General features: G+C 46.8%; 1 protein-coding gene across 1 annotated transcript; it reads right to left on the reverse strand.

Moving 5' to 3' along the window:
• Window positions 1-6,056: 6,056 nt before the first annotated feature.
• syndig1l (synapse differentiation inducing 1-like) lies at window positions 6,057-22,528 on the reverse strand. The gene is given in 4 exon segments (XM_040160903.2): window positions 6,057-7,400; window positions 11,908-12,045; window positions 21,883-22,263; window positions 22,265-22,528. Coding segments are annotated over 4 exon segments (816 nt in total). The 5' UTR covers window positions 22,403-22,528; the 3' UTR covers window positions 6,057-7,241.
• Window positions 22,529-23,037: the final 509 nt, after the last annotated feature.

Below are 23,037 nucleotides of genomic sequence, written 5' to 3' on the forward strand. Positions count from 1 at the left end.
GATGACGTGTTCGGGCGCTGGGAGCTTTGTGTGACAGCAGGGTCAAGATAATCGACTCGGTCCTCCCACTGATGGGAGCTGCGCTCCTGCAACCTTGACATTGGAAAGTCAGTTTTGCCTTGTAGACATTCGATTGCTCTCAATTAACACCATGCCGTCATAAATGCAGTTGATTATTATTAGTATCCCCCCCTGCGGCGCATCACTGCTCAAGGCAAACTGGTGGTTTTGATGAGCAGCAGCTCTGCCGTCTACCTGCGACGGCGTGAAAGGACCGAGCCCCTTTAACCGCTGTGCTGATTCCCTTTTCAATGTCTCAGTTAATGACGTTTTAATCCAACGCGTTGAGCCCGCTGCGTTTCGCCTTCCACATCAGAAGCGTTCCTCTGGTGAGCCGGGGGGAAGAAAAATGTGTTCTTTTTATTTTGGAAGGCAGCGTCTTCAGAATCGGCATCCGTCACCAGACACACGCGGCAGCAGGTCCATTGTATCGCCTGTCACCCTGAAGAAGATGGCTTTTTGAATCTCGTAGACGGTCGCGACCGCTCCTAAATGTTTACGAGGCAGACCGACCTGAGCGCGCACAAAAGCAAATACGGAGGGGAAAAAAAAGATTCTTTCTGAAGCAACAACTGACGGGCTTTTGCCACAGGCGGAATATTCAAATGGCTGAGTGGGTTTTTACTTGCTTGTGTTTGCTGCACGGCAGGTTGCAACTGTTAATCACTTGTTCTGAGACATAAAATACAGAGAAATCCTCTAAAATCTCGGCCTTATTTTTACTGTTATGAGCCAAATCCTGGCAGGTGTAGATTTCGTCTCGGGTGATGGCTCATTGGATCAACGCCTCCCTCGTGTCTGTACGGTTAATACAAGCTGCATACAGGCTTGACATGAATCTTACCTCATATTTCATTAGGTTTTTTCACCGTTTCTGTGAGGATTCAGAATAGATGTATCATCACATTGGAGCCGCCCAAATGCAATCTTTTCGCCTCGCCCGTTTAGTGCTGATGCTAAGCTAACTGGCTGTGGCTTCAGTACGAACAAGTATAACGAAAACACACCCCAGCAAAGCAAAGGCTCCACAGGTGTAAGAAGCTGCGCGATGTAACGCGCAGCGTGAGGCTCCTCGCCGCCTGCAGCTTTGTCGACGTTTACACAATCTTATCTTATCCAGAAAAGCACACGTTCCCTTCAGCGTCCTCTGACCGCCGTCCAATGGCTGCACACGTGCAAACGGCCTCCCGGTTGCCGCTCTCTCTCTCTCTCTCACTCTTCCTTGCTTGCGCTTTGAGTTGGTGAATAAATCTTTAACGGAGGTATCTGGCCCTCTCCCGTCCCGCAGGCTGCGAAAACCCGTAACATTAGTTCCATCTCCCCCCCCCCCTTTTACTCCCCCTCTGCCCACAGACAAACTGACGAGTGCAGAACCAAGATAAACGGCCAACTTATGTGAAAACATTATTATGTAAAAGAGCTTTTTTTTTTTTATCGCATTTGAACGGACTTTTGCCCGGAAACACGCGTCTACGCTCGCCGAGAGGTCACGGATGAGAGAGTTGTTTTTTTCCTCTTTTCTCCGGTTCCCCGGCTGCATTATTCACTCGTTCTTTCAACAGCATTAACAGCCGGATATCTGCCCGCATGAAGAAACCGCTGCTGCGAGGAAGTCAACAATCACGGTGCGGCCCTGAGAGGAAGAACATTAACATGTTCAAATAATTGCACAATCTGATTCAGGCATTTCTGTAAGAGAGTAAGTTCAGACTCCCGATAAGCTTCCACATTATTTCTTGAGATGTTCCACGATCCCGATGGTGATTAGAGAGATCTTCTGCTTACACAATCTTACCAAAAAGCGGCGCATTTGCTTCTAAAACTACAGTGACGATTCGTGTTCAACTGATATTTCCTGCTGTTTCTCATACATGGCTGAAAAATGCAGCACTTGTAATTTGTCTTATTCAGCGGGGACGGGAATTTCTTGCAGGTGAATATACCCACAAAAAAAGAATCTGTTTAAATATAGAGAGTGGTTGTAGAAGTAAAGGTACGGCGATCAGTTTGAATTAGGTTTTCTCTCCATGAGCAGAATGCTTCTGGGATCTATCCGGAGCCTCGGGAGCTAAATGGAGCCAAACGGAACAGAACCTTTGTCGTTTTTTCATGCTTTGGGGCTTTTGAGACATTTAGTTTCCTTTCAGTAAACAAACCAGTGGCCACTAACGTTATTTTGCATTCATGAAGTCATGTTACAAACCACAACCACAACCTTTGACAGCGGAAAGCTAAATGAGCCTCTTCTTCTGAGGTTGGAATCTGTGCAAAAAAACTCTTCTTTTGTCAGTGAAAAACTAAAGTTGCATCATGAACCTGAAGCCAGTAGATTCATCAAATATTGATATTCTAAAATGTGTTTTACAACTGGAGGGAAATTACCTCAATAAGAGGAGTTACTTAGTTTTTCTTTTACAGCTTCCTGGTTGATATGAAATCTTCATCGGTGGAATAAACCTCAAAGGGTTTGGAGCCTCAGAGTTTCTCTCATTTACGTCCGCGATCGCCGGAAAAACCACCGGCCTGCAAGCGAAACAATTCCATAACATTTGCAATTAGTCTCTTTCCTCCCCTGTTTATGTCTTGTGGGTCACGAAAGCGTGTGTTCTCTCCGGGGAGCAGTGAAGACACCTGCAGTGCGAAGCTCCAATTAAAGCACGAGGACGAAGCCGACCCGCATTTCCGTTCCTGTCATGTGTGGAGAGCTCGCACAATGCGGACGGAACCGTTCAAATGCAATATCCAATCTCAAAAAAGACCAAAGTTCAGCATCTTATGGCACGTTTCCACCGAGCGGGTTGGGTCGGGTCAGTACCCTTTTATTTGTGTCTCCACTGCCAAAAGTTGAGAATGGTTCCAAAAATCCGAACCATACCGTACCACTTTTTGGGTACCCTTCTGTTGGGGCACCTGGCACAGTGGTTTGGTACTAAAGGGCGGAGCTAGACTCACTGCAGAGCGTTGATTGGTTGAAAGAGTGTCACGTAACACACCTGCAGCGTGTAGCCTTTGCCTAAACAAAGAGTGTCGTCTCCTTGTGACAAACAGCCACATATGGAGAAGCAGGAACAGGATCGGCTGTACGTCCTCCGTCGTTCTTTGCTGTTAGCTTTCAGTTTACGCGCGATCGAATGACGTCAATCTACTTTCCGTCATACACCACGCCTATCAAGTAAGGGTACTGTTGGCGGTGGAAGCGCTCGCCAAATCATGGTTAACAGACCCGACCCGCACCGTACCGTTCGGTGGAAACGCGCCATTAGCTTCCTTTTTAGAAACAAGGGGGAAGCAAATGAAACCTGACGCTTCTCTCGCACGCCATAATCTTCTACGAGCTCCACCAAGAAACGGCTGTTGAAAATGATGAAGAGCGACTCTGGTAACGATTGAACGCTCGTGATGATTCTAGCTGGAGCTCTACTCACTAACGGGCGCTTCTTCTGAAGATGAGCCACCTTCACAAATCGTCTTTAAAGAAAAAGACGTGAAATCCCTTTTGCGCGAACCAGACAAACAACACGGAAAATGATTTCCCCGCTCAGTTTTTGTTTGCTCAGTCGAAGTCGCTGAATGCTGGGAAAACACGAGCGTTCTTTTGATCCGCCGTGCTTATTAATTCAACCCGCGTCGAGCGCGGCCCTGTTTAACATAACCCCGGCGAAGGGGACGGGGGGGGCGAGTGGAGCGCTGTTCCTCGTGTTGTTTTATCTGAGCGTTCCTCACCCCTGACGACGCGGCAGGCGTCTCTACATCATCTGTCTTTCCCTGACGGAGACACTCGTGACTCACTCCTTATTCACGGATGAGCGGCGAGACCTTTTCCCCGTCCTCGCTCAACCTGCATGACCTCATAGTCGGCTCTGACACAGGCGCTTTCGGCTTCAGCTCGTTCCTCCCACGGGGAGATGGTTTTGCGTTGGTCATTGAAGGTCGCGGGTCGGCGATTAGCAGGGGGCAGAAAGCGGCAAACTTCGAGGAGTTGCCGACGACTGAAGTGCACCAAATGTTTCCTACTCTGCCTACTCTGTTTCGTGACCAGGCCACGAAAATGGAGTCCTAAAGGCGTCTCGATGCTACCAGCGGCTAGCTGAGTAACAGATCGGTACGCTCGCTTCACGTCAACGATAAACTGGAGCGTTGCCCGACAGCTGAACCAATACTGTATAGTTTCACCGGTGTGACCCAGATTTGACCTTTTTAATAGCCTGGATCCATGATCTCCTTTAGCAAACGGCGCGTGAGGCGCGTATCCTGGGATACAAACCATTCCCCTTCCATCTCTTCTGCTGTTGGGGCCGTTTAGTGCAAGACATCTATATAATATGTGTAATCAAGAAACCAACCAATGAACTATTGTCATAGGTAACAGTAAGGAACTATACTATTCTTTTGAGCATAATCCATTACGTGAATTATGCTAACAGGTGAACTAGTTGTGGATAAAAAAGCTCAGAATTAGCTCTTGGGTTATAGCAAGTGTGCTGATGTATATAAAAATGCTAAACAGTTTAAAGGATGTGGGCGAGGAGACGACCACTGTTGTGGATAATTCATCACATGACCCACTGAAGCTCTATTAGACAAGATTAGTTTTCGACATGGGAAATACAGTAAAGTAACATTGTGAAATGCGAGCTTGTCCTTTTGCATGTAATATTCCGTGTGTGGGATTGTGAGCCGAGTGCTTGACAGCACATCGCTGCAAACTGCAGCCACAAATTCCCGAGCTGCTCGTCCATATTTCTAGCGAAACCACCCACACTCCGTGACTCAGTCTGTGTTTGCTATTGTTTTAAGGACAATTCAAGCATCTCAATTACTGGGCCTGTTCTCTCAGGCCGTGGAGGGTTTTTTAGGATATGAATCTGACCTAATGGAGCTTCACGTTATGTAAACCATAGAAAAAACAAACATCTTTCGCTTTTAAGAAAGGACATCCTTCCTTTCTGATTTATTTGTCATTACATTTGAACATGTCTTTATTTGCACTATGTACACGTTGCCTTCACACAAGATAGGAATAGACGTCCCCAAAACATGAGCTGAATTAAAAACACGTCGTCTTCTTTAATTCGGCTTTAGAGCGCGACACAGAGAGAGCATTACGACCCGCGGGTCGAGGAATGCAGTGAGCAAAGTTCATGGGCACACAAACTCATCACAACGAGAAAAAAGAGAAAAACAGAAGTGAAACGCGCCGCTGTGACACGTTGCACGATACCGGGTTGCAAAAGAAACGCGATTAAAATCACGCCGCCTTTTGAGCGACGGCCTACATCACACAAAAGCACGTGTCTGTGAGGAGCTTCCGCTGCGAACACGTGGCCCGAACGGGGTCAGGGGTCAGGGGTCGTAAGGCCAAACATACACAGTGTGATGAGCAGGTTTTTCAGATGACACCCTTCGGCATTCAGCTTCTGACTGCCTGCTTGCTAATTCACACAGGAAGCCAGAAATACACTGCAAAGGAAATGCTCGGAGTCTTAGCTGCATTTTTTTTATTTTATTTAAGCAAAGCGCGCTGGAAACGTCGCCGGAGAGCAGAATCAGTCTTCATTAGCACGGCAGCACCGACTTAACGTGGTTACATTAGAATGTTCGCAGAGCCGAGGATGTGTTAATGGATTGTTTACTTGCAGAGTTTGACAACAACCAGCGAGGCCAAAAGTGGCTTATTAGTGAAATTAATGCGTTTGTGCTATTTTAGGGCTGCGCTCCAGAGAGCACACGTTCCTTCAGAAAAAAAAAACAACCTCATTACAGAGAGACAATTGTGCACCGTGAATGTCACGTATGACTGATGGAGGCCCCGACGTCACCTGCTTCCCCGGCTCCACAACACGACAACACCAACCGAAATCCCTTCACACAGAGAGAACCGATGGTCCGAAGGGACGGATTGAAGCGCCTCGATACTGTAACTGCCGTGGAATATCCTGATTGGGGGATGTGATTTCACGTTTCACAGCCTGATCAATTTGAATTGAGGCTTTTTTTTTTTTTGGTCATTATCTGACTGAAACAAGTTGTACAGCCAATTAATCATGCGTAGCAGTTTACTGCCGGCATAGAGTCATGCAAAGAACGATTGATCAAAGGTTAATTCCAAGCTGTCCGACTGTACGCACGGCCCTGGAGGACAGGCGAGGCCCGCCTTTTAATGACAATGTCCACTTGTGGTGGCGGACGTTTCGTTTCAGGCCACCTTGCCAGCGTTTTGGGGATCCACCGGTGCTTTAAGGCTACAGAGGGACGTTCTTTAAAGGTCAATCCGGGTGCCTTTTAGAGAGTCAGGCAACACAACAAGACAAACGTAAAAACAAAGCACATTTGCATGTAGGCAAACCTTGTCTGTCTCCAAGTGATATTGTTAGATAGACGTGTCTTTGACGGATGGACACCTCCTCAGAGGTAAAGTACCTGCGTCCAAAAACGGCCTCTAATCACGTTTGATTTTTTTTTTTTTTTGTTCTTCTTCTCAGAGCCTTGATCGTCTTTGCTTGGAATTATAGTCACAAGTTTCTTTCTTTTTTTTCTTCTTTTTTTCTGACATTTCTCCAAAAACAACACCCCTCCACGGCGATGATCTAAGAGGGCGTGAGCGTGGCCGTCCACCGCGACCTTCCTCGGCGTGTTGGAGTCAATGAGGGCGGCTCAAGGAGATCCACCGACGCTAAACTGCAGCTCAGGCGATGACGACATAGAGTTGATTTTAAGGGTGATGCGCGTTGATCAGGCGGACTGGCGCCCTCGCCTCAGTCTTTCCTCCTCCGGTGTTTCCGTGGTTGTCTTCAGAAGTTTAAAAAAAAAAAAAAAACGTCCCAAAAGAGGATGAAGCCAATAGGGGGGTGAAGTCAATGGGACATCTGTCACTCAAACCCTTTTTTCCCCGACTCAACGGCGACGACAGGACTTTCTCTGTGGCTTGTCCCCCTCCAGCTGGACCTGCCCCCCCAGTCAGCGTGGGCAGTAATCTAACTAGCTGCCCGCAGGGAGAGAGAAGCTGGAGGGAAACGAAGACGGAGGGAAAGACTGCAAATCCTACCACCCCCCCCCCCCCGCCCCAAAAAAAAACCACAAACCCTTTCTACAAAGTCTGCAGGAGCCACGGCGTTCCCACCAGGCGCTCGTTCTCCCCCCTGGGACCCCCGGAGGTGCGTCGGAGGGAGGGTTGCCGGCTGCTATATGTGTCCCGGTTTAGAAAGGTAGGCGATGAGCGCCACCACCACCCCCACGTACACGCCGGTGCCGATGGTGATGGAGAGGGCGGCGAGGAACAAAGCACGCCGGGAGGCGATGTTGGCCAGCGGGAAGTCGCCTTTGTTCACTGCCTTGGTGGTCTGGGGACGGGATGGGGGGGGGATGGGGGGTTGCAAGAGAAAAAGAAAGTCAGACACACGGATTAGAGGTTGAAACCTATTTTTCAACAGAGCTGCAATGAACAGAAGCCGTCTGTTATTTGTTTTGGTGGCGGTCTGGGGGGAAAAAACACGCGGCTGGAGGGCGAACCCGGGGAGGACTCGCCATGCGTGGCGGGAATAAAAAATGGCAATTAGTGTGAAGACGTCAAGGGCCGGTGGTTCCGGTTCTGTCGGGCCGCTGGCTCCGAATCTTAAGTGGCATCTGAGAAGAGCACATTCAGTGTAATTTCTCATTAAAAGGAGGAAAAATAACAGTAGGGATTCAACGACAAAACATAATCCACATTCAAGCCAAGACCCACTTACCAAGTATTTATGGTTATAGTGCATTTTTAGTGCATGTAGATCCTCCGTGGGCTGCTGCATCAACCATTCGGCCTAAACGTGGTTGATTTGCCTCATCGTGACCAACGTTGGTTAGAGAGACAAAGTAAGCGATGCTAGAAGCATCTTGCTGATTTTATTATTCAGTACTTTGCTTGAAAATACCACGATCAATAGTGCTTTCTCCCGTCTGTCGTGCCCGTTGTCGATGTGTTTACCCGGCTGCTTGTTCTTGCCAAGAGGGGAATGGAAAGAAGAGAATTGCCGTTTTGAATTGTTACCGTTGCTTTTTCTGGACTTTGTTTTTCTATCTCTGGTGTCTCTCCCCCCCCCCGAATATCTTCTGTCCTGTTTCATTCACAATCATACGATCATTTCCACCTTTTTCTAGTTAATGGTATTCAATGGTGTCAATGGCAAACCATACTTCATTGTGCCTGTAATGCAGTGCATCGGTCCCACTGAAACGACCTTCGTTACTGACGACGATGCAGCCGATGTGATTGGATGCGGGGGGGGGGGGCTGAGAGGGATTGCGACTGGGACGCGGTGCGCCGTGATGACGGTTTTTCGGATGCCGGGGCCCGCGGGGACAGATGGAGGAATAAACACCGAAGCGAAGGCTCTCCTCACATCTCTGGGAGTGGATGAGATGAGGTCCCTCTCCGGGATGCCTCGCCTCGCCCGTCGCCACGCAGCGAGGACTCTGGAGTCGAGCCGCTGCGTTTCCTCGTTTAGAGGCGCCAGCTGGTTCGGGGGGGGGGGGGGGGCCTGACCGCGTATCTCCTTTTTATTTTTAGCTGTGCTCGGCAGGACTGACTGAAGCGAGGGCGCCAGGTAATTAGACTCACGGCGAGTTCATCTCCCAGACTTCAGTAACAAACCGCTTTTTGTTTGTTTGAATTCTTCATAAATATTTGATATCAACTGCACGTTGTACCTGCTGTAGCATTATGGAACAATACTTGTATAATTCATAGGCTCTGCCCATTTGCACTACAGTCCTGCAGACAGGAAGGGATCGGCCCGCCCCAGAACGCCAAACCGACGCATCAGGACTCCATTTCCCCCCCAATTTGTGTCTCTGCATGGCGGATCTCTCTGTCTGTACTCCTGCAGGAAGTTGACTCGAAATGACGGGATGCAAATTACGACCGACGCAGAGTTTCGCCGGCTTTAATATTTAGATGAAGAGGCGGAAGTGGAAAACGTTGCAGGAAGGACAGAAAACAGTTACTTGCTTATTTGCTAGTGTTTTATGTTTGACTGAGCGGAATCAGACGCACATATTGTATATGATGTATATGATGTCAGTCGCCCTGTTGTGCTCGTCTCTTGGGTATAGAGACGTTTAGGCGCCACAGGCCCAATACGCGATCCTCATGACAGCTTTGAACCCCACAGCGTCTTTCAGCAAAGCAGCTTATTGACTGGAGAATATAGAAATAATAAAGGTAAAAAAAGGCTCAATCGGTTACGTCCCCAGAACACCACACGCGGGGTCTTTCTGAAAGACGGTCGGATGAGAGCCGCAGAGAAAGACTTTTCACACAAAAGCCTGGAAAGGTCAGGATGAACATTTGGGAAACGGACGGAGCTTTTAGCTTCCATATCAACGCTGTAATTATTGAAACGAAGGCCCCCCGAGAGGGCGACGTTATGGGAAAATGTAATACCACCCCGCAGCAAAGTCTTTTACAAATGACATGACACAGTGCGGTTTAATTGTCCCCATCACAGTGGGACACTCGTTACTTCTTTCATTTCCACACTGATATCATTTTATTAATCAACTTCTTTACGCGTTGTTCTCTCCGCCAAAAACAAACGGAGTAACAGAACGTTGCTGCTCTTGAGGGGCATTTAACGCCGCCACAATGAAGACGGCGGGTTGAGAGCGCTCTCCTGCTTTTCCCTGAGAGGAAAACGGTGAGACAAAACGATTGAAGCGAAGAAGATAAGGTCTCAGACGTTGCATGTAGACGCACATTGTGATGCGCTCTCGGGAAGTCAGTTCTGCACCTTTTTAACAGGTTTCTTCAAACAAACACTCTTTTTCTCACTTCCCGTGTGTCTCTTCCCCCCCCCCCCCACGCACACAAATCAATTAAAAATGAATTCGCTCATCACTTTCCATCCATTATCATGACTTGTGCGCTGTAAGACAATTTCAAGGGAGTCTTATTAATATCTTAAAAATTGCTGCGCCTCCTGCACAGATGTCTCTGAGCTGAGAGAGAAATTCATCAGCGTCTCTAAACAAAACACTTACCTATTAGTGGCATTAATTGAAACTCATTTCTGGTTCTCCATCAAATGCTGAGCGCTAATCCCCCTGTTATTTTAGTCACTATCAGTTGTTTGTGTGTGCAGGCGTTAAACGCCGCATCCCAAAAATAGCAAATCACAATTTGCTTTAGAGACGTGACAGAGAATTAAAGGTGTGGTTTTTTGGCAAATTCAAAACAGCACGTGAGTGCAGGCCGATATTCTTCCTCCTTGGGGGGGGGGGTCCAGGCACCGGGTCTCTCTGTTTTCATCGGGTCTGACCTTCCGAAGAGACAAAAACACTATCGATCTGCCGTCCGCAGACTCCATTACGGACGCTAAGCTGTTTGTATGCGAGTGCCCCCGGAGTAAGTGGGCCAGCTGATGTGTTATCAATTCCAAACTTTGGTTGGATGAGGGTTCCGAACGCCAAAAGCAGTTGGGGAAAGAAGTTTTTAGACTAGTCGGCCAAAAAGTAGCAGATAATCGATACAAGATATATGGCACAGACCCTGCTTGCATAAACTTCAGCTTAAAAACGTGCAATATTCATGTGCTAAATCTTGTAGAATTAATTAATTTAGTTAGTAGAGGACGCTCACTGAACTATTAAATGAATGGAAGCCCAGTGAAGTGGGTTATTGAGCTATAAAATGAAGCGAGTTCGGACTCCCACTATATCTTCTCCTGACAGCTCCTCTGGACGCCACCTTTTAAAGCAGGGAGATTGGCAGGAAAACCACCCATCCCTAAACACAGCCATCACTTCCCCATAATTACCCGGGAAGAATCAAATTAGCTCCTGACAAGATAATTCACCGACTGCCTTCATCTGCCTTCCTCGGACTGCTCAACCCCCGCAGATAAGTCTGCTAAATGCTCGGGCATTTGATAAGAATGTAAAGTCAAAGGCAGGACAGTGCATGGAAAAGCTTCTCTGTCTGTGTGTGTGTGTGTGTGTGCAGCGTGTGCTTTACGTGTGCTTTTAAACATGCACCATGGCAGGCCGTTGGTGGGGAACATCTAGGAAAGAGAATTGATCGGTGAGATTGTCAGCTTCTAAATTAAGTGCCTTTTGTTTCCTTGGTCAGACTCTAAAATAACAGACGAGTTCTCTTAGGAAGTAACTGCTGTGTCTACAGTTCAGAATAATCTGGTTTTATACCTCCATCAAACAAAATATCTCTATTGGTAAATATTTTTTTCCATATGATATCTTTAATATTAACTGTATGCACTGTAAAAGAAAAACGGTTAAACCCTGTAAAATTACTGGCTAACTGGCTGCAAACAAAAAACGTAAAGTATCTTAATTCAAATAAAGTGCAAAAACTATACATACAGAAATTTTCATTCAAGGTTTTTACAGAGAAAACCTGTATTTTACAAATCTTTGTACACCAGTTTAAAAACAGAAAAACTACTGTAAAAATGTTATTTTCCATAAAATTAGAATCTTTTTTCTACAGTGTGGTTTAAGTGAGTGTTTTCATGGATTTCTTCCCACAAATAGTGTTGCTTAAACGACTGCTGGAGGCTCTCGAGCGCGTCCGAGTGCTCGTCACCTCTAATAAGGAACCACACCTGTAATTGTGTTCATGTTCAATCCTCTTAAAAAGACACCACTAGTTCAAAGGCTGGCTCCCTTCTTACTACTCGTATCATCACCTCCTGTTTTTAGGGGGGGGTTTGCATGTCGGCTTTAATAGGGATTCGTATGCACAAAGAGCACCAAACACTCGTCGGCGTGTGACCCACCACGACCTCTGAGGCGTCTGCACCGTGTTCATGCATGTGTGTGTGTGTGTGTGTGTGTGTGTGCGTCTGTCCTCACCCCCTGCGAGAAGTAAAATGCCGCGATCCCCAACGGCCAGAAACAGCACAGCATGGAAAAGATGGCCAGGCCCAGGTGATCTCGCGGTGGCACCACTATGAAGTTGTCCTCGCTCTCGCTGTCGCTGGAGCAGTCCGTCTGCAGAGAACAACTCGGGTCAAAACACACATCCAGGCTCCGTTTCATGGTTAACAGGAAACAACGGACTCCGCTCATCAGTTCTTTAAAGCTCATTCATTAAAGGTACAGTTCACCCAAAAATGAACTTTGCCTTTTACTTTGCTGTTGACTTTTACAGACGATTTGATATTTTATTCATATGTTGTTTGTTTTGGCCTCACAAAAGTGTTAAAATGTAAAGTAATGGTTTCACCAAAATATCCTCACATCCAAGAAATGCTTCAATTCAATTCAATTGGGTGGTGTCATTTTGCCAGATTTCCTATGTTTCCAGTCAGATAAATGGTTACTTGGTGAAGCTTTATAATTTCACCATGCAAACCATTGTCTCATTCTTCTATTCAAGCTATCGGCAGCGAAGGTAAAAGTTCTTTCCAAAATGTTTCACGATCAACCTTTTGTAATTTATCTCGAATATTTGGGTGTTTCTTCTCCCTTTTGACTCAGTGAGAATCGGATAACGAAAGCTGAAGGTCCGACATGGTCAGCGCATCCATTCATGAAGTTTTAAAAAGGTTAAATCATTGGTGAATTTGATGCGTAGACGGACACGCGGACCGAGTCGCGTTTCTTGGTAGAAGATGAGGAGAAAAGTTTCCCTTCATTTGTGTACAGGTAGAGGTGATTTTTAAGAACCTGCATTCACTGAAAGAGAAAAAAGCCATTTGGTGTAATGGGAAACACAACACCGACGAGTCGCTGCATGCCGGATCATTTCGCTCGCCGTAATGCCACAGCTCGTATTCATGGACATTTCGGGATGGCCCATTAGTTTCTCATTAGCTTTGTGACATGCAGATCCTTACAGTTTGGCATTCAAACAGCAGATGGCATTAACAAAAAAATAAGCTACGGTTGATACGGTTGAAGGTACTTTCCATTTTAAATGTGAAACAGTTATGAATCAAACACACCTCCTCCCTAAAGCTTTATGAATCTATTTCACGCTCCACGCAACGTTCCTCACATGAATCTGAGATGCCTCTCTTACGTGAACCTCGGCTGAATAGGTCGCTGAAAACGTTTGTTTTTCACGACAACATTTGACCAAACAACACACATCGAGTGTGTTTTACCCCACAACAGCGGCAGGACTAAGAATAGAGATTTGTTTCCGCCGTTGGCTGCAACGAAAAAGACTCGCAGATTGAGGCGGCGGTTTTCGATGGAAGCCATTAAGCTGCATCCTTCAGACGTCATCCTGTTTGAAGGGTGATCCGGCACGAGGGCGGAACACGAGGAATAAATGAAAGGAATCGAGGCTAACAATGTGCTGTTGTATCACAGAAAACAAGTTAAATGTGAGGCTGAATATTTCATCATACCAGACAAGGGGAAATTCAGCAAAGCACGAGGACATTATCCAAAGTCCAATCGTCCCATTTAAAAAAAAATGAGATGACAAAGAAAACACTCGTCCTTCATTTTCATTGAGCAGTCCGACATCTTTCTTACTGTCCGTGTTCAGAGGGTTTATCACTCTTAATCCCATCATGTGTTTTTGTGGTTGTGTACCTAATGAATTTAGAGTGTTTGCCCCACCGCCGTGCTATCCTGAGTCATGCAGCAGGGCTGCAGGCTGCCGGCAGTGCGCGCTGCCCTCCTGCCTGCACCGGGATCCACAGCGCTGGATAGAATGGTGTTTTTGTCTAGTCCAGGTGTTTTTCCTCGAAAACACATTTTGCTTTTATTTATAGACTTCTGAGTTGAAGGATCACCATATTATAACCATCGTTATATTACCTCACAATCTGCTTTTAGCATTGGGTGATTATAGTTATGAGTCGGTGATTCATATTGTTAAATTAAAAACTGCATTTTAGAGAACCAACCAACAAAACACTAGGTGAGGAGATGATTAAACAAGGGCAATACTTTGAAAAATATGTTGTTCTGTTGTGTTATGGTGTTAGTTTTTTTAATTAAAAGTTAAACTACTGCAATTGGGTGAACGTTTTATTAATTAGCTTTTAGGGATGAACTCATTTTCAATAAGCTTTAATAACCTGTGCCCCTTACAGTAATATGGCCCTGATTGCTAATGGGGATTAGTGGGTGGGCAGTTGTTAAGTCCTCCAACACCAATGTTGAGGAATAAACAGGCACACACAAACATCTAATCCAGAAAATAGGCATCCCAGATGACAAAACATATGTAATAACCTCCAGAAGTGAATGAGCAAGCAAAAACGTCCTAATCCATCTATGCAGCCTCCGACAATACGAGTCCGTGTTGTCGGGGCGAGAAGCTTATGAATCATTTAAAAACTGGGCCGCTGCTGCGATGATCGATATGACTTTTTGTTCTCTTCATAAAGCAAAAAATAACAAAAGGTCATAACACATGATCATAATAAAGACATATTGTTATTCTGCAGTCACGAGCGCTATGCAGAGCTGCATGTGCATTACAGGAAGTTACATGCAGAGCTGCTGGTACATCACAGGAAGTTACATGCAGAGCTGCATGTGCATCACGGGAAGTTACATGCAGAGCTGCATGTGCATCACGGGAAGTTACATGCAGAGCTGCATGTGCATCACGGGAAGTTGCTGCAGAGCTGCATGTGCATCACGGGAAGTTACATGCAGAGCTGCATGTGCATCACGGGAAGTTACATGCAGAGCTGCATGTACAACACGGGAAGTTACATGCAGAGCTGCATGTACAACACGGGAAGTTACATGCAGAGCTCCATGTACAACACGGGAAGTTACATGCAGAGCTCCATGTACAACACGGGAAGTTACATGCAGAGCTGCTGGTACTTCACAGGAAGTTACATGCAGAGCCGCTGGTACAACACAGGAAGTTACATGCAGAGCCGCTGGTACAACACAGGAAGTTACATGCAAAGCCGCTGGTACTTCACAGGAAGTTATATGCAGAGCTGCTGGTACTTCACAGGAAGTTACATGCAGAGCCGCTGGTACTTCACAGGAAGTTACATGCAGAGCCGCTGGTACAACACAGGAAGTTACATGCAGAGCCGCTGGTACAACACAGGAAGTTACATGCAGAGCCGCTGGTACTTCACAGGAAGTTACATGCAGAGCCGCTGGTACAACACAGTAAGTTACATGCAAAGCCGCTGGTACTTCACAGGAAGTTATATGCAGAGCTGCTGGTACTTCACAGGAAGTTACATGCAGAGCTGCTGGTACAACACAGTAAGTTACATGCAAAGCCGCTGGTACTTCACAGGAAGTTACATGCAGAGCCGCTGGTACAACACAGGAAGTTACATGCAGAGCCGCTGGTACTTCACAGGAAGTTACATGCAGAGCCGCTGGTACAACACAGTAAGTTACATGCAAAGCCGCTGGTACTTCACAGGAAGTTACATGCAGAGCCGCTGGTACAACACAGGAAGTTACATGCAGAGCCGCTGGTACTTCACAGGAAGTTACATGCAGAGCCGCTGGTACAACACAGTAAGTTACATGCAAAGCCGCTGGTACTTCACAGGAAGTTATATGCAGAGCTGCTGGTACTTCACAGGAAGTTACATGCAGAGCTGCTGGTACAACACAGTAAGTTACATGCAAAGCCGCTGGTACTTCACAGGAAGTTACATGCAGAGCCGCTGGTACAACACAGTAAGTTACATGCAAAGCCGCTGGTACTTCACAGGAAGTTACATGCAGAGCCGCTGGTACAACACAGGAAGTTACATGCAGAGCTGCTGGTACTTCACAGGAAGTTACATGCAGAGCTGCTGGTACAACACAGGAAGTTACATGCAGAGCTGCTGGTACTTCACAGGAAGCCAAAGCCGATGAAAACCACACATCTCTCTACAAAGCTGTCCCATGTAACATTAAATATGTACATCACACCATTGTCTTTTTATTTTCTCAAGGACTCGTGCAGACGAGCGGTCCCAGGTCAGGCCGACACACTGTGGATTTGCAGGGAAAGTGTTTAATTGAAATGAAAGATTATTTTGTTGATCATTGTGGTACCTGACTTTTAATGAGCGTGCGTTGACAGTTGTTCTCTCCCCGTAGACACGCGTGTCCTAATGACTATGCATGACGGTGCTGCTCAGATACGTCTTGCGGGCCGTAAACCCTGTCAACACGTGGCAACAGGCTGACAGGTAATGAAGAACTAATGGACGGTTCCACCACTCAGCCATGACAGCGTAACCAAGTGTGGGCCTCGTGTAATTCATTTGTTGTCACACTGCCTCCACAACGGGCACGAAAACGTGCCACAGATTTGTCTTTGTACCTTTTTAGTATTTGGTCCTTGCGTCTCATACCGAACTGCCCTGTTTGACAGGCAGGTGGTCCTATGAAGATGGTGTGAGAATGAACATGGATTTGAATGTTTCTTGGGATGGAGCAGCTCCACTGTGAAAAAAGCGTCGCAGCATTTCATATTTATTTGATTTTGTTTTTATTTGCGAGGTGCTGACATGTTTACGAATTCAGTGTTCATGATTTAGTCATGGCAGTGACATGAATAAATAAATATCATCTTACACGTTGTAACTGCCGACAGACACAGTGAAACTGGATGGACGGGTGGACATTGGCTGCGACATATTTAGGCTATTTTGGAAACAAGATCAATATTTACTCAAGTTTAGAATTTAAAAAATCATAAATTGTGATTAAGTAAGTTAGTTTCTTTTATATGCTTTTGAAAGCAGACTTATAGGTTGGAGTCTGACTCCTTGCCACATGCCTCTATTGGGAAAAAGATGAATAAATCACTTCCCCTTTCCATGCTCGGCAATAACAAGATAGTCAGTGAGTGATAACAACTGCACAATTAAAAAAAGAGCGATGCAGATAGCTGGGTGGAATATACGAGAGAGAGAAAAGGGGAAACTACCCATCACAAATTACTGAGCCCACTGAATCAAATTAAAGCAGCGACAGAAATTAATATTGTCTTTTCAACCATTTCATGAAGAAAGAAAACAGCGGATGAAATTAAACAAATGAATTGCTTTACTGTGCAGACACACAGAAGCGGAGGTCTGGATGCTGACAGAAAGTACTTGAGAACCAAAGGGAATTCAATTACTTGGCTGAATGCATAAGCAAAGTTAATGAGCGAATACCATTAAAGATGCAACACGTCCCAAAAAAATGACATTTTCAGCACATTTACAGTCCTGATAGAGGAACGAGAATTCACAAAAAAAATGGCTGCAACCGTGTCCTACGTCCATTAGAGAAACACACATGGTCAGAGGCTGTGCGCCTTTCGCGGCCCTTTCCTCGTATAATTAAACCAAATGTCTTCTTGTGGCGAAGCGTCATCTGTCGCAATGCAATTCTAACCAAGACAACATTGCGCCCCCCCCCCCCTCCTTTGCATCCTAATGCAGCATCAGTGCAACATGCACTCTGCACCCACTATCAAGTCATTCTGGGCTCGGAGCCCAACCTGTGACGGAGGCTTTTTCTCAGGCCTTTATAATTTGTCAGCCGCTGTGATTGAGTGCTACCGGAATAAGGGGCGGCTGGTAAACAGAAGTACAAGCTTCTCCCTCGCGCTTAATAACAACCCCGTGATTTACACACTGGCCGGGACTCCACTGCGGAGCCTCGGAGGGACACTCAGTCACCGAGTGTGTGTGTTCACAATGATAAAAGCCGCGTCGCCAGGAAGTCCCCTCAAACACGCGTTGCGGCCGTCGGGGGAGATGCGTTACGTGTGTCGAATTAATGAACAAAATATTTAGCGTGCGTGTCTCTCCCCCCTCCCCGGTGCCCCGTGGCCTCTCGTTGACAGGTGTGCAATTTAGGAGGGCGTAATGAGGCCCCGGCGCGGCAGCGCTACTCGCGCTCCGTGAACAAGTCGAGAGGCGCCAGCAGACCTCAAACCAGGGATTAAATCTGGTGAAAATAACAAGCGCAGCCCTCGCCTCGTGAAGCCAGAACGCGTCTCATAAACTGCACGGCAGCCTCACGGGCCACAGTCGGGAGTGAAGCGGCTTGCCCGCGTAATTTACATGGATTAGCCGGCGCATATTAGCCATTCGATGCGCTGTGTTACATGTCCACACCCAATGAGGAGGTGACCTGCCACAGAGAGGCTCCATGAGGCTGACAAATAAGGAATGATCTACTTTATTACACAATGTCTCTGAAAAAAAAGCCTCATGTTAATTTTTGAATAAAACATCTGAATCCAACAGATTGATGAGGATGTCGCTACATGACCGTCCCCTCAATCCGCTGGGATTCACGACATGTAATCAGCGCCGGGGGCCTGTCGCATTACACAACAAACCTGTTGCATTACAGAAGCCGTTCTCTCATTTTTTTCACTTGTTAATTCTCTGAGCTGCCGTTCAGGCAGGATTAAGGGGAAGTTTGGCAGAGAGAAGATGCTGCGTTGCTTTGATGCTACATTCAATGACAAAAGATGCCCGACTGGAATAGAAAAACACATTTGAACTGTTTTGGATTCTATAATCACACACACAGTTATTTTAATCATCCCATGCAAAACATGCGATTCACGACCACGAATAACCTGTTTCTCCTCAATGTAGAACTAATTCAGCAATAACGTTACATTCTCTAACATGTCACAATGTGCAGCTGATGGTTTCTGGAGAGACACCATCAACCCCCCCGGGGTGAGGACCCCCGTTTAGCAGAGGTGAGCCGGCTTTCAAATCCAAAGGGCAGACTCGCTTACCGCCCAATCGAAGCGATCCGAGAGATCGTTTTTTTTTTTGTCATTTACCGCTAAATGAGAACTGGGATATCTGGGAAAGATTATATGACACAGGCGCTTAGCGGCGGCCGGACCTTTCGGGAGGGGAACAATGTGTGCGCAGCGAACCGCAGCGTGACCACGTCGTGGATTTAATGAAGGCGATTTTAGCGAGAGCGGAAAACCCCTCCGATCCAACGTGGCCTGATTTAAAAGGCTGCACAGGTGGAGGCAGAGGGCGGTTGGAGATGTATTTATTTTAAATAAATCAAACTGATCTATATTTAATGTCACACATGCAGCGTGCACTCTAAAGCGTGTGCTAAAAAAAAGGAGGTTTTAATTAGAAAAGCCAAGCAGAGAGCTTTTTTTAAAATTGAAATCTTGCAGAGCGGCACGACTAACACATGTTCACATTATTTTGTGAATAAGAAATGGACTGAAAATACAAATTTGAATCACTGGAGATGGTGTAACAGAAGGCAGAAAAGCAAACAGACGTGGCGAGTCTCATCCTCGGCTCGAGCGCGATTGCTTGTGCAGGTGAAAAGACACGTTTCCATTTTAATGCACCGAATGGATCCAGAAGAGAAAACACACTCGGGGACGCGAGTCCAGGAGAGTATTCGAGAGGCCTTGCCGTCCTCTCCGCTCTCGTAGCAGAGTAAGGGCAGGGCCAGACGCCTCGTTTAAAGTTTAATACGTGAGTCTAGAGTCTCATTGATATTTCATCTGACCGAGGTGTGTGCGAGTCAGTAGCCGCCGCCGAACAAATCGCACCGGCTGCAGAGATTCAAACACCAGTTGCACGTCCGGTTCTGTTTCCTTCTGACAGAAAAGCCGCGCCGTCACATCTCACAGGAGGAATCCATCACATCTTCCAACTGGCTTCATTCAAGAGTTTGATTGACAGATGGTTCAGTATTTTCCGAAAAGCACTCGCCCTTTTCCAAACGGCGGCTTCCCAGACGGTTCTTGTCGCACGCCATCTGACGGTGCCAGATTAGCTATAAGCCTAAATTAAGTCGGCAGGATGGATGAACGTGTCATTTTAAACGGAAACCTGGTACCATACAGACGTATTCAGCATCATCACCGGTAACCAACGGCAACCAAATCAACTAGAACTGTAATCTCAAAAAGGGGCATTTAAACATTTTAAAAGGTTCATCAACCTTAAAAGGGGACGGATTCGGTTGGATTGGAAGTTCTCTTTGCTTTCATCTTCTACACTTGGAGGCAGAAGTGCACGACCGCAGCTGAGAGCGATCCAGCGCCTTGCTCGAGGGCACTTCGGCATTGCTCATCCCTGTTCGTTAGACGTCTCTTACTGTAGGATTTAAAGAGAAAGAAGTGCTACGTGCAGATGTGCGGCGCAGCAAGGCTCTTGAAAAGGGGAACACATTGACGTGACGCTCGCAGAGGATTGATAATTGGATGTTTCGGTGTTTCTACGAGAAGGTTCCCCTATGCAGCCGGTACGGCGAGCATCGCAGGAGGAATGCACATTCCTCAAGTGATCCCATTAAAATCTCCCCGTTGTTTCTCATAATGCACCTTCGAGTTTGAAAACAAAGACAAATTGAAATCACCTTGATGAAATTTGCCTACTTCTCTGACGCCCCCGGCGGCTATTTGTAGAATGCTTTGATAATTGGTGAGTTTGTGCTGTGTTCAGTAAAGTCATTTAAAAACAAAATACTTTGCTCCACCGCAGCAGCGCTTTTCTAATCTTTTTTTGTGATTAGTTCTGAAAACCTGCAAGTTACAGAGAAAGCAGAACTAGCACATCTCGTGCCGCCTGTCAATTTGTGACGATTTAAGGGCGATTATTTGATCGAGTTTAATGTTCTGTTCTTTGTGAGCAGTGGCATTCCCTCAGCGATCGGCACATCGTTTATTCTTCTAATAGTTCTAAGTACACCTACAGTTCTTATCCTAAAGTAAAATCCTGCTTGACAATCAAGTAGCAGGTTGCATGTGGATCTCATCTAGTTTAAAGAGTGCTGAAGAAACAGCATGTATGAAATACGTTTTAAATGCCTGCATCACATCGCGGGATCAAGATGTTTGATGATTGGAGCCAAACCGTCTTCTCATTTTGCGCTGCATCATTCAAATGCCACGACTTTAGTTTATTTAATGAATAGTTGATGGATATTTGCACTGAAGGACATAGTGATCGATGAGACCATTTTGAAGGAGTACTTGATACTTTCATCCAATGATTAGATATGAGACAAAAGATCGCTGTGAACAAAGCACTAAGAACAATCGCTGCCTTGTATCAATATATAGTACATACAGTATCTGTTGTCATACAGTATCAAGGTTTAAGCAGTATCAATATTTCTCACTCATTTATTTTACGTTTTGTGTGCATCCACGTATGTTTACCAGTGAGAGGAACTTTACCGCATCAGAAAACGCATTTATTTAAAACATTTTATACACAAAGATGTGTTTGTGCCGTCTGCTCCTTGGTTCTGCACCACAATTTTGTTGTTTTTCATTTCAGCAGCCACACGTCCATCACGGCCATCCAGGGTCCTTCTAGCAGACTCGTGGCCAGTCGGTTCATTTCGTATTGTAGCACAGTGGTCGTCCTCGACAACCTATTCCGCCCGTCCAATCCCTTAAATCCTTAAGAGTGCTTTGAGCTACCGGCTACGCCGCCCGAATGGAGAAACAACTGTGAGAGACTCCTGTGCTGTGGCACCTAATATCCCTGGGCGAGCCCAGCGTGCTTAATTCTCTTTTTATTACCTTTATATTTGACTGGAGTTTGGTATTGAGGCCAAGGTCAGTGGATCTAATGGGGATTGCGGTTAGCAGGACGTCCGTCTGATCCGGGCGTCCAGCCCAAATATTTGATGCCACAAGCGTGCAAATACCACGGCGATGCAGAAGCACGCTCACTCTGCCTCTCAATTAACACAGACGCGCACGCACGGAGGCGTCCGTGCCAGCGGCCGTGCACCCGGATGAACGGATGCGTCGGTTCTCCCCGACCTCCAGAGAAAGGGACTTGATCTGAGAAGTGCTTTCACAACTCAAAGTCACCGGATACCCTTCAAGGTTCCACTCCCGCGGTTCCCCTTCCTTACCTCGTACTCCACGTACTCCTCCTCCTCGACCTCGTAGGACACCGTCTGGATCTTCACGTGCTCCCCGTCCTCCAGCAGCTTCGCCTGGGGGTCCTCGGTGGCGGGCGTGTCCGTCCCCGCCGCGTTGGACGCCTCCTTGGCTTTCTTTTCGGTGAACGTGGTCTCGCAGCACTCGCTTTTGTATTCCTTGGCCTTGATGCTGCCGCTGTCCTCCTTGTACAGGATGAAGTTGGGCCGGTAGAAGGCCTCCACCGCCAGGTGCAGCGAGGTGGCGTCCAGAAGCTGCTGGGACTTTACCTTCCCGTTGGTGTTGCAACTACCCGCGCTCACCGCGTTGCTGCTGTTCACCTTACCGCCTCCCCCTCCCTCCCCTCCCCCCCCCTCCCTCTCCTCCTCCAGCGAAGTAATTAATAATGTTTTCCTGGTACTGGTTGTTAGGGAAGTCCCCCCCATAACCGTTGACCATGTGCTTGCTGTTTTTGTCCAACAAGGGGTTCTGGAGCTCGCTGAGGTTCTCCATGGCAACGGCGGTCAAAGGGCGAGTGGGCGGAGCCTCTGGGTGACGTCAGAAGTCAGGCAGGTGGGAGAAGGCGGGACGGCGTGTAGAATTTAATGGCTCTCAGCACTCAGAGATCTAGGGAGGACACTGGGGAAAAAGAGGGGGGGGGTTCAGACAGAAGGATGATTTTATTTGACGTCGACCAGCCGGTGACAGTTTGCCAAACGCTCGCTGGCGTTAGATCAAAGTTCAGCCTTTTACAGCCTCCCCGACCGTCAAGTGCTGCACGGCGCAGATGATTCAATTAGGTTTAATTTGCTCCCTCGCTCACACACACACACACACACACACACACACACACACACACACACACACACACACACACACATATTGTACCCCGGGGCAGCAATACATAAAGCGCTGCCATCTACTACAATGATTAGATCCTTATTGCTCGTTAGGTGTCATCGAGGAGTCGTCAGCCTGATAAGGAGGAGTTGAGTTACACCTAAAGCAGGCGGACACACAAAGGTCGTCATTAGCATCAACAACACATCTGGCGTAATATCTCTATGCGTGTATTGTCGTCCGTTGTGATTTGACTGAGATGGACGAATCTACCTGATTTGAATGCATCTATTGGTTATGAAGATGTT

Source organism: Gasterosteus aculeatus, chromosome 18 (assembly GCF_964276395.1).
Source record: "Gasterosteus aculeatus chromosome 18, fGasAcu3.hap1.1, whole genome shotgun sequence".
Taxonomy (NCBI): domain Eukaryota; kingdom Metazoa; phylum Chordata; class Actinopteri; order Perciformes; family Gasterosteidae; genus Gasterosteus; species Gasterosteus aculeatus.